Source organism: Carcharhinus amblyrhynchos, unplaced genomic scaffold (assembly GCF_965287045.1).
Source record: "Carcharhinus amblyrhynchos unplaced genomic scaffold, sCarAmb.v2.hapA chromosome_154, whole genome shotgun sequence".
NCBI lineage: Eukaryota > Metazoa > Chordata > Chondrichthyes > Carcharhiniformes > Carcharhinidae > Carcharhinus > Carcharhinus amblyrhynchos.
In genome coordinates, this window is record NW_027649894.1 from 56,859 (window position 1) to 74,823 (window position 17,965).

Below are 17,965 nucleotides of genomic sequence, written 5' to 3' on the forward strand. Positions count from 1 at the left end.
CCAAGGTCAAAATATCTTTGCGGAAGTACAGCGACCAAAACTGCACACAGCACTCCAGCTGCGGCCTCACCAATGCCCTATACAGCTGCAGCAAGACCTCCCTACTTTTATATTCAATCCCCCTCGCGATGAAGGCCAGCATCCCATTCGCCTCTCTGACCACCTGCTGCACCTGCAGGCTGGGTTTTTGCGACTCATGCACAAGGACCCCGAGGTCCCTCTGCACCGTCGCCTGCTGCAGTTTTTCGCCCCATAAGTAATAGTCCTTCCTACCAAAGTGGACCACCTCACACTTGCGAACATTAAATTCCATTTGCCATTTCCTGGCCCATTCGCCCAGCCTATCTAGATCCTTCTGCAGACTCTCCACACCCTCCGCACAATTTGCCGTTCCACCAATCTTGGTGTCATCAGCAAATTTCGACACCATACACTCAGTTCCCTCCTCCAGATCATCTATATCAATGGTAAATAGCTGAGGCCCCAGCACCGACCCCTGGGGCACTCCACTAGTCACCAACCGCCAATCCGAATAGCACCCATTGACCCCCACTCTCTGCCTCCTATTTGACAGCCAATCCTCTATCCACGCTAACACCCTACCCCCAACTCCATGCCCTCTAACCTTCTGTAATAACCTCTTGTGAGGCACCTTATCAAACGCCTTTTGAAAATCAAGAAACACCACATCCACCGGCTCTCCTCTATCCACCGCCCTAGACACATCCTCATAGAACTCCAATAAATTTGTCAGACACGACTTCCCCTTAACGAAACCATGCTGCGTCTGCTCTATCAAACTATTCTCCTCAAGATGCCTCGCTATTTTCTCCTTGATCACGGATTCTAACATTTTACCTACAACAGACGTTAAACTAACCGGCCTATAATTCCCTGCCTTTTGCCTGCCACCCTTCTTAAACAACGGCGTAACATTAGCCGTTTTCCAATCTTCCGGCACTTCCCCAGAATCCAGCGAGGTTTGGAAAATAATCACCAAGGCATCCACTATCACCTCCGCCATTCCCTTCAGAACCCTTGGATGCATTCCATCCGGTCCTGGGGACTTATCCACAATCAGCCCCTCCAGTCTGTCGAGCACCGCCTCTCTAGTAACAGTAATGTCATTCAGGCCCTCCAGTCCTACCACCTTTCCATCGCTAACACCCGGCAAATTATTCACGTCCTCCTCCGTGAAGACAGAAACAAAAAAGTTATTCAAGGCCTCAGCCATATCCCCATCCCCTACCACTAAGTCCCCCCTTCTCATCCTCTAAGGGTCCAACGTTCACCCTAGCCAGCCTCTTCCTTTTTATATATTTATAAAAACTCTTGCTATCCTTTTTTATATTAAGCACTAGCCCAGCTTCATAGTTTCTCCTACCCTTCTTTGTCAACTTCTTCGTCATTCTTTGTTGACATTTAAACCTCTCCCAATCCTCTTCTCTCCCACTACTCTTAGCTACTCTAAACGCCTCCGCTCTTAATTTAACACTTTCCTTCACCTCCTTCGTTATCCACGGCTTATTACCTCTCCTCCTATGGTCCTTTTTAACCATCGGAATAAATTTCTGCTGAGCACCAAGAAAGATCTCCTTAAAGATCCTCCACTGCTCCTCAGCAGACCTACCTTCCAACGCTCCTCCAGTCCACATTCGCCAATTCTTCTCTCATCCTACCGTACTCCCCTCTGTTCAAACAAAGGACGCGTGTCCGGGAACCCACTTTCTCCTCCTCCAGATGATTGGTCAGTTTTACTTCCCATGTGCTGCAGTTTTGAACTTGTCTGATCCAATCAGAATGTTCCCTGGTCCAAATGATCATCCCATCCTGATTGGCTCCCTCTAAGGAGCTTGTCATTCTGATTGGTTACTGGGAATGGTGTGGGATCAGTTGGGATGTGAGTCTGGGGATTTAAGGTGAGTTGGTCCCACTTGTATTCATCTCAGAGTCTAGAGAGTTAGGATGGCTTCTCAAGTGTTTCAGAACTACCACAAGGACTGTGAGGATGCTGTGAATAAGCAGATCAGCCTGGAGCTCTATTCCTCCTGTGTTTACCTCTCCATGGTGAGACTTTGTGATGATTGGGGTTTAAATTTAAACTAATGGTCTGGTTGTGCTCTGAGCAGGTGCAATATCTTTACCAATGAATTTGGCTTTAAATGATAGTTGTTGCTGATAAATGTTACTGAGGGACAGGATCTTGTTTGCAGACTGCTCCCTGTCTGGAATAACTTGACCTGATTCTGAAGAGTTTCCATCTGAAACAGGCTCTGTGAAGCTTCTGACAGAGGATTAACATTAATGTCACAAAGCTGCTGTGCAGAGTGGCTGGGCCTCCAATCCCCTTGGAGGATTGATCTTTATTGGGGGATAGAGGGTTCATGGGGTGAATCTGGTCACATTATCCAACTTGGATGGAATTAAATTTAATTGGGTAACCATTCCCATTGTGGGGAGAGATAGGGGAAGACTGTCCCACTGTTACGTTAAGTGTGGACTGAATGAAGCAAAATGTCAGCCCCTTAAAACTGAGGCCTGGATGGAGTGGATGTGGGGAAGAGGTTTCCATTACTGGGTGTGACTGGGATCATGGGGTGGAGCCTCTGAGTGAAGAAGTAACTCTGGAACTGAGATGAGGAGGAATTTCTTCAGCCAGAGAATAGTGAATCTGAGCAATTTATTGTCACAAAGCTGTGGAGACTGGATCATTAAATGTATTTAAGGCAGAAGTTCTCCATTGGTAAGGGGATAATGGGTTTGATAAAGTTGTTCACCATGATGAGTCTGCCCCAGCATCTAAATGGGCTAAACAGCCTAAATATTGTGTGTCTTCTGAGTCAGTAAATGACTTGTGGTGCTTGTTCGGAATTCCAAGTGGCCCCTGGATAATCTCTGATCTGACTCTCTCCCTGCAGGCTGCTTACTTTGACCGGGATGATGTTGCCCTGAGTCACTTTGCTGAGTTCTTCAAGGAGCACTCACATGAGGAACAGGAACATGCTGAGAAACTGATGGAATTCCAGAATAAACGTGGGGGCAGAGTCATCCTGGAGGATGTCAAGGTTGGATTCTGTCACCTTATTTTTCTATTCAACTTCAGAAATGGTTTATTTTCTTGCAGCATCCTTTTTGTTTCTGCTGTCTGCCTTTTTTGTTGTTTAAAAAAAAACTTAGTATTGGCTCAGAGGAAATGGGTTTCTGGGGTGTAAACTGATTTTCTCTGGTGTAGGGAATGTGCTTTTAATTGGATTTTGATTCTACTACCCTCCTTTGGTGGATGGATGGATATATGGTTTCCAAGGTAACATCCCATGACACTAACAAGATCTATTCTGTCCCCTTTCCAGAAGGCAGAGCAGGATGAGTGGGGCAATGGTCTGGAGGCGATGCAGAGAGCTCTGCAGATGGAGAAGGATGTGAACCAGAGTCTGCTGGATCTGCACAAACTCTCCTCTGAGAACACAGACCCTCATGTAAGTTGGATGTTGATATTGGGATCTGTCCTTGGGGGTTTCTCACATGCAGACTGTAGATGGCTTCTGCTGTAAATAGAAACACTGCAATCTGGATTACTCAACTGTTCCCAGGGCATTGAGACCTCTCTGTTCCTGAGGCACTTGTTCACTCCCAGTTTAATAGAATTGACTTGTGCTCTCTGGGCATTGAGACAGAATTTTACCCCCCCTTCACCCAGATACAGAACTGTCACCCTCCCCAGTGCCAAAGATTCTCATCCAGGAAAGATCATTGCCAATAACATCACTCATTTCTCTGCTGTCTTTCCTGTTTCCAGCTGTGTGACTTCCTGGAGAATCAGTACTTGGATGAACAAGCGAAGATGATCAAGAAGCTTGGAGATCACATCACCAACCTGAAGAGACTGGGAGCCCCTGAGAATGGTGTGGGAGAGTACCTGTTTGACAGGCTCACTCTCAACTGACTGGGATTCTGGAATCCTTGTTTCAACTGTGTCTAGAAATAAAATCCAGTATTTATCATGGAACTTATCTCTGCATAATTCAGTAATTAACTTTAATTTATTCCTTGGAATATGTCACTGACAAGCCCAGGATTTGGTACATCCCTAATTGTGCTGGACCATTTTCAGAGGGAAGTTGCTGTGGGTTTGGAGTTTCAATGTCAGCCAGACCAGGTAAGGATGACAGATTCTTCCCAGAAAGGAACCAGAATTCTTTCTTCATGGACACGGGTGTCGCTGGCTGGCCAGCATTTGTTACTCTTCTCTAGCTGCCCTTGAAGTTGACCAGCAAGCCCCTCAGGTCAGAGGGAGTTGACTCAACCACACTGGCTTTGGAGTCACACATATCCTGGACTGTGTGAGGACAGATTTCCTTCCCTGTTGGACATTAGGGAACGATATGGGTGTTTCCCACAATCGCCAATGCTTTCATGGTCACCAGTAGATTCTTTAATTCCAGATGTTTACTGAATTCAAATTCCACCAGTTGCTATAACAGGATTCAAACCTGGGTCCCCAGAACATTAAACATTCTCCCCCTTGCCTGAAAGGGAATGAGAGGCAAATGTTTGAGTGGTTGGCCAGAAGGGGACAGTAGAAGCAGATACAATAGAATATTTAATGGGTATCTTGACAGATACATAAACTGTGTAGAGGTGAGAGTCCTTTACCTTAGTAAGGTATCCATGTGTTAACATGCTTGGTGTCCAAAGGGCCTGTTCCTGAGCTAGACTGGTCTCTGCTCATGATGGTGTAACAGGAAGTTGTAGAGAATTGGATTCAGCCATGGGACATTGCTGGGATTTGGTTAGGATGTGGGGGATGGAGAGGAGGGGCTAATGCATGTGGCACACCCACTGGCAGGAAGGGTCTAGTCCAGTCCCCAGGGGACTAGTTCATAGTTCATAGTTCATAGTTCATAGTTCATAGTTCATAGTTCATAGTTCATAGTTCATAGTTCATAGTTCATAGTTCATAGTTCATAGTTCATAGTTCATAGTTCATAGTTCATAACAGCGCAGAACAGGCCCTTCGGCCCACGATGTTGCGCCGACCAGTTACAAAAACAATGACCCACTAGCCTATACCAATCCCTTTTCGTCCATAAACCTATCCACAGATCTCTTAAACGCCCCCAAACTAGACGCATTTACAACTGCAGCAGGCAGGGCATTCCAATCCCTCACCACCCGCTGGGTAAAGAACCTACCCCTGACATCCGTCCTGTAGCTACCCCCCCTTAATTTAAAGCCATGCCCCCTCGTGCTAGCTTTCTCCATCCGAGGAAAAAGGCTATCACTATCCACCCTATCTAAACCTCTAATCATCTTATGTTTCAATAAGATCCCCTCTTAGCCGCCTTCTTTCCAACGAAAACAACCCTAGATCCCTCAGTCTCTCCTCACAGGACCTCCCCACCATACCAGGCAACATCCTAGTAAACCTCCTCTGCACCCTCTCCAATGCCTCCACATCCTTCTTGTAATGCGGGGACCAGAACTGCACACAGTACTCCAAGTGCGGCCGCACTAGAGTAGTGTACAGTTGCAACATTACACTGTGACTCCTAAATTCAATCCCCCTACCAATAAACGCCAAGACACCGTACGCCTTCTTGACAACCTTATCTACTTGATTCCCAACTTTCAGGGATCTATGTACACACACACCTAGATCCCTCTGTACAGGGGCTCTCCTAATGCCTATTCCATGAATGAAGTTGGGTGTGACTGGAAATCCCATCAAGAACAGGAAGAGGCTCGCCAAGCCTGTATCAACACAAAGACTTTTTTACCTTTTTTTTTACAGTCTGTATCCCACATCACTGCCTAATCGTGTATCTGTCAAGGTGCCTCTTAAACATTGCTCTTGTATCTGCTTCTACCCCCTGCCCCAGCAGCTCATTCCAGCTACTTACCATCCTGTGTAGTTTTTAAAAAAAGCTTGCCTCTCATATCTCCTTTTTTTTTTAAACTTCCACTTGTCACCTTCAACCCAAATCCCCTGGTAATTGACACTTTGACCCTGGGAAATAGACTGCAAATATCTATTCTATCCAAGTCTCATTTTATAAACTCCCATCAGGTCACGCCCCCCACCCCCCTGAGCCTCTGACACTCAAGTGAAAACAAACCAAGTTTGTCCAGTCTCTCCTTGTAGTGAATCCCCTCCAAACCAGGCAACATCCTGGTGAACTTTTTCTGCGCCCTCTCCAAAGCCTCCATATCCTTCTGGCAGTGAGGTGACCAGAAATGTACACAATATTCCAAATGTGGTCAAACTCAAGTCCTATACAGCTGCAACATGCCAATTTTTATACTCGATGCCCTGACTGATTGGATGCAAATATGCCATACACTGCCTTCACCACATTATCCAGTTGTCACCACTTTCAGAACCATGGACCTGTACGCCCAGATCCCTCTGTACGATACTGCTTCTCAGGGGTCTGCCTGGGAATGGGATCTGAAGAAGGACATTGTTAAAGTGATTGGGAACAACAGGGCGAGGTAGAATTCAATTTGAGATCACCCACTTTCACCCCAAAAAAAGTTAGTTTGTTAATTTGTTGAGGGGCGAGGGAGTTGGGCTCCATATAGGAATGAGGAGCAGCAGGATTAAGGATTCATCTACAGAAACTATTAAAATCTAGTGGGCAGCAACAAAAAGAAGGCAAATAGAATGTTAGTTTAGATCCCCCGAGAGCGGGAATATAAAGGGGAGGATGTGCTGCTCCAGTTGGAAAGGACAGGATCAATCTCAGTGAGAGTTGGAGGGTCAGTCACCAGGGGACAGGGTTCAAGGTGAGGGCCAGAAGGTTTTGGGTGGGGGGGAGGGAGCAGTTTTACCCAGAGGGGGGTGATGGTCTGGAAGGTGCTGCCTGGGAGGGTGGTGGGGGTGGGTTGCCTCTCACATCCTTTAAAAAGTACCTGGATGAGCACTTGGCCCATCATCACATTCAGGGCTATGGGCCAAGGGCTGGTAAGTAGGATTAGGTGGGAGTTCAGGAGTTTCTAATGTGTCAGTGCAGACTTGATGGGCCAAAGGGCCTCCTCTACGCTGTATGATTCTATAATTGTATGATTACAGAGTTCAGTTCTATCTGTAACACAGATTGGACCCTTTTAGACCTGGCCACATTGTTCAATCACAAGGAGAGTTGGAACAGAATCATCTCACATTCCCTTTCGTGAAGAAGAATGAGGGATGCGATAGGTAGAGGGGAACCGGTGGATGTGTTGTTTTTAGATTTCCAGAAGGTGTTCAATAACCTGCCTCTCAAAAGGTTGCTGCAGAAGGTTAGGGTACACAGAGTTGGGGGTAAAGTGTTAGTGTGGATTGAGGATTGGTTATCTAACAGGAAGAAGAGAATTGGAATCAATGGGTGCTTTTCTGGTTGGTGACTAGTGGAGTGCCACAGGGATCGGTGCTGGGGCCTCAGCTATTTACCATTTTATAGAGATGATCTGGAGGAGGGAACCGAGTGTAGGGCCTGTACTCATTGCAGTTTAGACAGCTGAGGGAGCAATCTGATAGAGACAAGATAATGAAGGGGCTGGGTAGGGTAGAGGTAGAGACATTCTTTCCATTTAGAAAGGAAACCATAACTAGAGGTCACAGTCTCAAAATAAGGGGGGGGTGATGCTGTTTAGAACGGAGTTGAGGAGGAACTTCTCTTAAAGGGTGGTGAATCTCTGGAATTCTCTGCCCGTTGAAGTGGTGGAGGCTACCTCGCTAAATATATTTAAGTCACGGGTAGATAGATTTCTGATAGACAGGGGAATTAAGGGTTATGGGGAGAAAGCGGGAAAGTGGAACTGATCCTCTTCAGATCAGCCATGATCTTATTGAATGGCAGGGCAGGCTCGAAGGAGTAGGCTATCTAGCCCTATTTCTTGTGTTCTGTGTGTGCCTCCCTGTGTCACGATATTCCAAAGGTAGCCTGACCAGAGCCTAATAAACCTTCAGCAGTACATCCCTGGTTTTAGCAACACAAAATATTTTAATTTCTAAATGTGGCAAAGACCTTGAGGTTAACAATAAAACTCAGCTGATAAAGTCATTGATTACATGTCAATGTCGCAGGTTGGTCTGTCCTGGTTCACCGAACAACAGGAGATTCAGATCCAGCTTCCAGTCACTTTCTCATCGCTGGGAGTTTAACTGATGATTTATCTTTTGATTTGATTTATTATTGTCACATGTATTAACATACAGAGTATTGCTTCTTGTGCACTAAACAAACAGAGCATAATGTTGATAGAGAAGGAGAGAGTGTGAAATGTCCTGTTCCAGTCACAGCTCGGGGGTAGCAATGCACTCCGGTGAACTCATACAAGATCGGTTCATTCCAAAGTCTGACGGCAGCTGGGAAGAAGCTGTTCCTGAATCGGGTGGGACAGGAGCTCAGACGTAGAGCAGGATCCCAGACCAAACTGAGAGACAACCAGAAAGAACACTTTCTATGGGGCACTCGTCAAAGTTACTGAGAGTCGGAGTGGGGAATTTCCCCAGTCTGTGTGTGAGGGTCTGGGAGAAATCTGAAATTGGAGAGATGATAATGTTTGAATTGTAATATCGAACGGGGTAAAGTATCCGGGAGCTGAGTGGGTTCAATAAAGGCTGGAATACAGACTGGGGCAATGGGGGGGAGGGGGAGGGGGGGACAGGGGGGGGACGGAGGGGGTGGGGAATTTGAGGAGGGTCCCAGAGTCTCTGAGCAGCTGAACTGGGGAAGCCTTTGGGTAGAGACGGCGCTGCTGCTGTTGTTTCCCCTCCAGGCCACCAGGGGCCGCTGTAACCCTCCCCGCTGGTGCTGCAGCTGCTGCTCCTCCCAGTGTCACCTCCTGTCGCCTCCGGCCCAGCAGCTGCTCGTTGGCGGAACATCCGGGGCCTGTGGAGGGGCGGGGCCTACGCCATGTTGCCGTGACGTCACTGGCAGCCCCGCCCCCCCCCCCCCCCCCCCCCGCCGCCGCTTGTTTCTAAATAAAAAGTAAGAAGTGAGTGTTGGGCAATGGGGAAAGTGAGAGAAATTCCGAGCCGGAAACCCCGCCAGGAACCGATTCAAAATTAAATCCATATTTATATCCCGGGGCGGGGCCGCGCCTGCGCGCTGTGTCCTCCCAGACTGCACCGCGCGGATCAGATTGAAAAACCACAATTTTAAAATAAAAGAAGCGACGTTCCCGAATGGAGCAGGAACAGAGATTCTGTCGGGAGCGGAATAGGAATAAAAACCATCAACACTTATTTAAAAAATTAACATGTACCTGCCGGTGCGCATGTTCAGTAGGGGAATTCTCCCAGAGGGCCGTGCGCGGGGCCGCCGCCGCATTGAATCCCCCGGCAACGGCAAGATGGCGGCGGGCCGTCTCCCCGGCAACGGCAAGATGGCGGCGGGCGGTGAGTGCCGGTGGCGCAGCCGCAAACCGGGACTGGGAGCCGGGCCCCCGGGCGGGGCAGAAAGAGGCCATTCAGCCCATCAGAGTTCCCCCCCCGGGCTGACAGTGTGTTCATTAATAACCCAATTAACACAGTGTAAACAAAATAAACACTCAAATCATTCTAATGTTTTCTCATCAATTTAATAAATTCTAGAGGAAACTCCAACATCATTCTGTCCACTTTATTAAAAATATCATTGACACAAATTATTTATTTCTTCCCCTTTAAACATTTTAACTTCTAGACTTTCAAATAACTAAAAAAATCCCCTTTGTTATAGAGTCATTGACACTCTCCAAAACCATTCACTTTTCTCAAAAAAATAATTCCACATATTAGTATTTACACATCCCCCTCCCCTCGGATAACCCTCCCCTCGGTCACTCCGCCCCCCTCCCCTCGGTCACCCCGCCCCCCTCCCCTCGGATAACCCTCCCCTCGGTCACTCCGTCCCCCTCCCCTCGGTCACCCCATCCCCCTCCCCTCGGTCACCCCGTCCCCCTCCCCTCGGTCAGTCCCTGGGGAATGGGATGTAAAAGCAGGAGAATGTGAAGTGATGCAGTTTGGTGGGAGAATCACGGAGCTGATGATTATTTCAGTGGGGATGAGGCAGGAAAGTGGAATGGAGAGGATCAGAAATACCATCTTGTTGAATGGTGGGTCAGACTTGTTGGGCCGAATGGCCTATTTCTGCTCATCCCTTTTTAATGGGAGTGAAATAACAGTCAGTGAGTTCCCCTGAAATAGAATTCATTCTAAAAATAAAATCCCCATTAAAGGCCTGATGGAGTTTTAATCCCACCCCAGTGAACACAAATGAAATGTAATATTTCCCCCCCTTCCCCCGGATGGGGGATATTTGGACACGGTAACTCTGTATTCACTCACTCACCATCAAGCTGCATTGTGAAGCTGCCACTCACTGCTCCAGATACAGAGTTACCCTCACTAACATGGGGAGGGGGTTTGAGGCCGTCTCGTACAAGGTATCAGAATGAGGAAGCTCATTCTTCTGCCAAGTGAGAGTCAGAGGCAGAGATTCCCCACACTGGAAAAGGGCTGACATTGTATTCAATGCAATGCCCCAACAGCATGGGGGGCTTTCACCCACACTGAGGGGAAACCGTACATTTCTAACGCAAAAAATCCATGTTTCTGAATCAGTGTCATTGTCCTGGGCAGGAATTGGATCACGTTTAGGAAGCTGGATTGGGATTTAAGGAGTCAAAATAATGAAAATCAGCTACAGAATTACACAGACAAAAGTGTTTTATTTTCCAGTGCAGCAGAACTGACATTTCCATTTGAATCCCAGTCAGTTGAGGGTGAGCCTGTCAAACAGGTCCTCTCCCTGCCATTCTCAGGCACTCCCAGTCTCTTCAGGTTGGTGATGTGATCTCCAAGCTTCTTGATCATCTTCACTTGTTCATCCAAGCAGCAAGTCTCCAGGAAGTCACACAGCTGGAAGAGGAGGAGGATAAATCATTAACATCTCACAGCAACAAGTATTAGTTGGATTTCCTCAATAGATAGTGCAATCCCAAGTGATTGGAGAGTGTATTTATATCCCAGGATTACTGGGGCAGCATTGTCTTCTCTCCATTACCAATCCCCAGTTAGATTCAGAGACCCTGAGACATGTCAGCATTCCCATTTATCCAGTATCCCATATCAGTGAGTTCCATGAGGGTCAGTGTTCCCAGAGGAGAGTTTATGCAGATCCAGCAGACTCTGGTTCACATTCTTCTCCATCTGCAGAGCTCTCTGCATTGCCTCCAGACCATTGCCCCACTCATCCTGCTCTGGCTCCTAAAAAACCCAAAAAGATGTGATGCTCATAGTTTAAGGTTAGAGCCAGATAGTATCTGGAGATTAGGCTTCATCAGTAGTGACAGAGACCAACACTGGACACAGTCAGTGCATTGGCTAAGAGCAGCCATGTAATGGGAAGTGCCATTAATCACTCATTCTTCTTATACTGGAATGATTTCTCTCCACATTTCTCAAGCTCAGGATGATCAAAACCACACTGACTAATCCCCCACCCATCCTCAACTCACTAGAAGTTGATCACTTCAGATGCTCTGAATCCAGTATTACAAATCCACAAGTGAACTTTGAAGCAAAATACATTGCATCAAAGACAAATCCAACCTTGACATCCTCCAGGATGACTCTGCCTCCACGTTTATTCTGGAATTCCATCAGTTCCTCAGTGTGTTCCCGTTCCTCATGAGAGTGCTCCTTGAAGAACTCAGTGACTCAGGGCAACATCACCCCGGTCAAAGTAAGCAGCCTGCAGGGAGAGAGTCAGATCAGAGATTATCCAGGGGCCACTTGGAATTCCGAACAGTCACTGCAAGTCATTTACTGACTCAGAAGACACACAATATTTAAACTGTTTAGCCCACTGAATCTGCCCCAGCATTTAATCATGGTTAATAACTTTATCAAACCCATTATCCCCTTACCAATGAAGAACTTCTGCCTTAAATACATTTAATGATCCAGTCTCCACAGCTTTGTGACAATAAATTGCTCAGATTCACTATTCTCTGGCTGAAGAAATTCCTCCTCATCTCAGCTCCAGAGTTACTTCTTCACTCAAGCTGTACCCCATGATCCCAGTCACACCCAGTAATGGAAACCTCTTCCCCACATCCACTCCATCCAGGCCTCAGTTTTAAGGAGCTGAAATTTTGCTTCATTCAGTCCACACTTAACATAACAGTGGGACAGTCTTCCCCTATCTCTCCCCACAATGAGATGGGGACCCAATTAAATTTAATTCCATCCAAGTTGGATAATGTGACCAGATTCACCCCATGAACCCTCTATCCCCCAATAAAGATCAATCGTCCAAGGGGATTGGAGGCCCAGCCACTCTGCACAGTGGCTTTGTGACATTAATATTAATCCTCTGTCAGAAGCTTCACAGAGCCTGTTTCAGATGGAAACTCTTCAGAATCAGGTCAAGTTATTCCAGACAGGGAGCAGTCTGCTAACAAGATCCTGTCCCTCAGTAACATTTATCAGCAACTAGCATTTAAAGCCAAATTCATTGGTAAAGATATTGCATCTGCTCAGAGCACAACCAGACCATTATTTTAAATTTAAACCCCAATCATCACAAAGCCTCACCATGGAGAGGTAAACACAGGAGGAATAGAGCTCCAGGCTGATCTGCTTATTCACAGCATCCTCACAGTCCTTGTGGTAGTTCTCACACACTTGGGAAGCCATCCTCACTCTTCCTGCTACCTGGAAAGTTCTGGAAGTGTCCCTAACACAAGCTCCTGAATTTATATATCCCCAAAACCAATCCTGGGAATGACAGCCCCAATGCTGATTGGCTGTCAGATTGCCAATCAGGAATTGGTGATCAATCCAGGCACCAATGAGGGAGAGGGGGTGGAGTCTGTAATACCCAGAGCCAATCAGAGCTCTGGAATGGTGGCAGGTTAGAGGAAGCGGACGAGGCCACTCAGCCCCTCCATCCTGTCCCACCATTGAATTTGATCATGGCTGACCATGAGTTTCACTCTATGGAGCTGCTTTGATTCCATATCCCTTCATAACCTGAGCTAACGAATAGCTCGCCAGCTCAGTTTGGAAACGTTTGACTAAATCCCAACATTTCCAGGGTCAGACTTCCCGATTTCCATCTTCAGTGGGAATCAGTGCTTCCGAACAACCTCCCTGAAGAGTTCTGCTCCAGTCTGAAGACTCTGCTGGCCCTGTCCTGGACTATCCCACACCAGGAAATAGTTTCTCTCCATCAGACTCTGCCTTGTGCTGTGCCTTGGGCCTCCACCCATGTACGCGGATTTTCCAGGTTCTCCCCGTATCCGCGTGGGTTTCCAAAATCAGAGTTTGGGAATGCTGGCGGATTTGGATTGGATGATTGCAATGTAGGAACAGGAGGAGGCCACTCAGCCCCTCAAGCCAATGATATCCCAGCTGCTCTGAATGTTAATGCTGTCTGTTCACCTCAGGTCCAGATGTCTTCATCCTCTTACCAAACAAAACCCAACAAGCCCACAGGAACAAGTGACGCACACATTCAACTGAATGGCTGAACCCAATGCTCCAAATATTTTCTAGAACCTTCCCCGTGATGTCATCATGAACAAAGAACAGACCAGCACAGGAACAGGCCCCTCGGCCCATCAAGCAAACATTGATACACGACACTCCCTGACTATTCATGTATCTGTCAAGAACATTGCTATTGTGGAGATTGCAGAGCCTTTGGCTTTGATCTTTATGTTGACATTGTCTACAGGTATAGAACATAGAACATAGAACATAGAACATTACAGCGCAGAACAGGCCCTTCGGCCCACGATGTTGCGCCGACCAGTTACAAAAACAATGACCCACTAGCCTATACCAATCCCTTTTCGTCCATAAACCTATCCAGAGATCTCTTAAACGCCCCCAAACTAGACGCATCTACAACTGCAGCAGGCAGGGCATTCCAATCCCTCACCACCCGCTGGGTAAAGAACCTACCCCTGACATCCGTCCTGTAGCTACCCCCCCTTAATTTAAAGTCATGCCCCCTCGTGCTAGCTTTCTCCATCCGAGGAAAAAGGCTATCACTATCCACCCTATCTAAACCCCTAATCATCTTATATGTTTCAATAAGATCCCCTCTTAGCCGCCTTCTTCCCAACGAAAACAACCCTAGATCCCTCAGTCTCTCCTCATAGGACCTCCCCACCATACCAGGCAACATCCTAGTAAACCTCCTCTGCACCCTCTCCAACGCCTCCACATCCTTCTTGTAATGCGGGGACCAGAACTGCACACAGTACTCCAAGTGCGGCCGCACTAGAGTAGTGTACAGTTGCAACATTACACTGCGACTCCTAAATTCAATCCCCCTACCAATAAACGCCAAGACACCGTACGCCTTCTTGACAACCTTATCTACTTGATTCCCAACTTTCAGGGATCTATGTACACACACACCTAGATCCCTCTGTTCATCCACACTATTCAAAGTCCTCCCGTTAGCCCTATACTCGACACATCTGTTGCTCCTACCAAAGTGAATTACCTCACACTTCTCCGCATTAAATTCCATCCGCCACCTCTCGGCCCAGCTCTGCAACCTATCTAAGTCTCCCTGCAGACTATGACACCCTTCCTCACAATCTACCACACCTCCAACTTTGGTGTCATCAGCAAATTTACTAATCCACCCAACTATACCCTCATCCAGATCATTAATAAAAATTACAAACAACAGTGGCCCCAAAACAGATCCCTGAGGCACACCACTCGTAACTGCACTCCATGATGAATATTTACCATCCACCACCACCCTCTGTCTCCTATCTGATAGCCAATTCCTGATCCAACTTCCTAGATTACCCACAATCCCATACATCTGCATTTTCTGCAGAAGCCTACCATGGTGAACCTTATCGAACGCCTTACTAAAATCCATGTATACCACGTCAACTGCCTTACCCCCATCCACCTCTTTGGTCACCTTCTCAAAAAACTCAATAAGGTTAGTAAGGCACGACCTACCTGCTACAAAACCATGCTGACTATTTCTAATCAATTCATTACACTCCAAATAACTATAAATCCTATCCCTAATAATTTTTTCTAAAACCTTGCCCACAACAGAAGTAAGACTCACCGGTCTATAATTCCCGGCAAAGTCTCTGTTCCCCTTCTTAAACAATGGGACAACATTCGCTATCCTCCAATCCTCCGGGACTACACCAGAGACCAATGACGACCTGAAGATCTGAGCCAGAGGCTCTGCAATCACCTCCCTAGCCTCCCAGAGAATCCTAGGGTAGATCCCATCCGGACCAGGGGACTTATCTATTTTCAGCCCCTCAAGAATTTCCAGCACATCCTCTTTATCAACCGTAATACTTTCTATTTTACACCCCTGCGACCCAATGTCCTCCTCAGCTATATTCATGTCCCCCTGCGTGAACACCGAAGAGAAATATTGGTTCAATACTTCTCCAATCTCCTCCGGTTCCACACACAACTTCCCCCTGCTGTCTGTAACTGGCCCTAATCTTGCCCTGACCAACCTTCTGTTCTTGACATACTTATAGAACGCCTTAGGATTCTCCTTAATCCTATCAGCCAAAGTCTTCTCATGTCCTCTTTTAGCCCTTCTCAACTCACTCTTCAACTCCCTCCTAGCCAATCTAAAGCTTTCTAGTGCACTATCTGAGCCCTCCAATCTCATCCGAACATAAGCCTCCTTTTTCTTTTTAACCATCGACTCAACTCTTTTAGTGCACCACGGTTCCCTAGCCCTACCAAATCCACCATGCCTGACAGGGACATACCTATCAAGGACTCGCAGTAGCTGCTCCTTGAAAAAATTCCACATTTCAGATGTTCCCAGTCCCTGCAATCCCCTAATCCAATCCATGCTTCCTAATTCACTCCTGATAGCCTCATAATCGCCCTTACCCCAGCTAAAATTGCTGACCCGAGGTTCACGCCTATCTCTTCCCATCACTAAGGTGAACGTAACCGAATTGTGGTCACTATCACCAAAATGCACACCAACTTCCAAGTCTAGCACCTGGTCTGGCTCATTTCCCAGCACCAAATCCAATATAGCCTCACCTCTAGTTGGCCTGTCTACATACTGAGACAAAAAACCTTCCTGCACGCTTTGTACAAACACTGACCCCTCAAGCGAGCTAGAACTATAGCAACTCCAATCAATATTCGTAAAGTTAAAGTCCCCCATAACAATTACCCTATTACTTTCACTCCTAACCAGGATTGTCTCCGCAATCCTTTCCTCAACCTCTCTAGAACTTTTAGGAGGTCTATAAAAGACTCCCAACAGGGTGACCTCTCCTCTCCTATTTCTAATCTCCGCCCATACTACCTCAACTGACAAGTCCTCATCAAACTTTCTCTCCGACACTGTGATACAGTCCTTGACTAGCAATGCTACCCCACCCCCCCTTCTACCTTCTTCTCTACTCCGACTAAAGCATTTGTACCCCGGAACCTGCAACATCCATTCCTGACCCTGCTCTATCCAAGTCTCAGAAATGGCCACAACATCAAAGTCCCAGGTACTGATCCACGCTGCAAGTTCATCCACTTTATTGCGAATACTCCTCGCATTAAAGTACACGCATTTCAAACCCTGCTCCGCCCCACCCCCACTATGCCGTGCCTTGCATTCCCCAACTATGCCCCCCTCACTTTCACCCCCTTTCCTCACTATCCCTCCCCCCCTCCGAATCAGTTTAAACCTTCCTGCATCGCTTTTGCAAATTTACCCCCCAGGATATTGATTCCCCTCTGGTTCAGGTGTAGACCATCCCTCTTATAGAGGTCCCACCTTCCCCAGAATGAGCCCCAATTGCTCAAGTACCTGAACCCCTCCCTCCTGCACCATCCCCTCAGCCACGAGTTCAAACTTTCCCTCTCCCTATTCCTCTCTAATCTATCCCGTGGTACAGGCAAGAGTCCAGATATAACTACTCTTTCTGACTTCGCCTTGAGTTTCCACCCCAACTCCATAAATCTTTGCTTAATATCCCCTTCCCTTAATCTCCCTATGTCATGTGTCCCCACATGAACTATAACTTGGGGTTGATCTCCCTCTCCCCTAAGAGTCCTGAATACTCTGTCCGAAACATCCTGGACCCCAGCCCCTGGTAGGCAACACACCAGCCCAGAGTCCCTACCCTTACCTCCAACTCTCCTATCCGTCCCCATAACCGTGGAGTCCCCAATCACAAGGCCCAATCTCTTACCCCTAACCACCTGAGGCTTGCCAATAGGCTCACCCCCAGAGACCTGCTCCCTTTGGCTATCCCCAGTTGATTTCTCCTCAACTGTAGCCTCCAGGACCGAGAACCTATTTTGGAGGGGAACAGCCCCAGGGGATTGTCCCCCCAACTGCTTTTTGCCCCTCTTCCTGGCAGTGACCCAAGACTTATTCCTAGGAGTGACTATCTCCTTATAACTCCTTTCTATGTCCTGCTCCACTTCCCGAATTATACGGAGCTCCTCTAATTCCCCTTCCAGCTCCTTTACACGCTCCTCCAGAAACTGCAATCTAACACACTTCCCACAATTAAAATCACCTGAAACACTGTGGGAGTCCCTCACTACATACATCCCACAGGAGATGCAGCTTACAGCCTGAACTGCCATCCCTGAATCAATTACCAGCAGAAAAGTAAAAATATAAAAAAAAACTTCCCTCACACTTATAATTAGGTTAGAGGAGGTGGAAGGGTGGGATTGCCGGAAGACTGGAGGATAGCAAATGTTGTCCCTTGTTCAAGAAGGGGAGTAGAGATCATCCTGGGAATTATAGACTAGTGAGCCTTACTTCTGTTGTGGGCAAATTTTGGAAAGGATTAAAAGAGATAGGATTTATAATCATCTAGAGAGAAATAGTTTGATTAGGGATAGTCAACACAGTTTTGTGAAGGGTAGGTCGTGCCTCACAAACCTTATTGAGTTCTTTGAGAAGGTGACCAAAGAGGTGGATGAGGGTAAATCAGTTGA

The 17,965-nt window shown here is 47.1% G+C and overlaps 1 protein-coding gene and 1 pseudogene across 1 annotated transcript; one reads left to right on the plus strand and one right to left on the minus strand.

Moving 5' to 3' along the window:
* The first annotated feature begins 1,965 nt into the window (after positions 1 to 1,965).
* On the plus strand, positions 1,966 to 3,943 carry LOC145338728 (ferritin, middle subunit-like). Its single transcript, XM_080183118.1, has 4 exons — positions 1,966 to 2,067; positions 2,919 to 3,065; positions 3,351 to 3,476; positions 3,797 to 3,943. The coding sequence occupies exons 1-4, from the start codon at positions 1,966 to 1,968 to the stop codon at positions 3,941 to 3,943; spliced, it is 522 nt and encodes a 173-aa protein (XP_080039244.1).
* A 6,735-nt stretch (positions 3,944 to 10,678) lies between these two features.
* LOC145338727 (ferritin, middle subunit-like) lies at positions 10,679 to 12,670 on the minus strand (annotated as a pseudogene).
* Between the last annotated feature and the right edge of the window lie 5,295 nt (positions 12,671 to 17,965).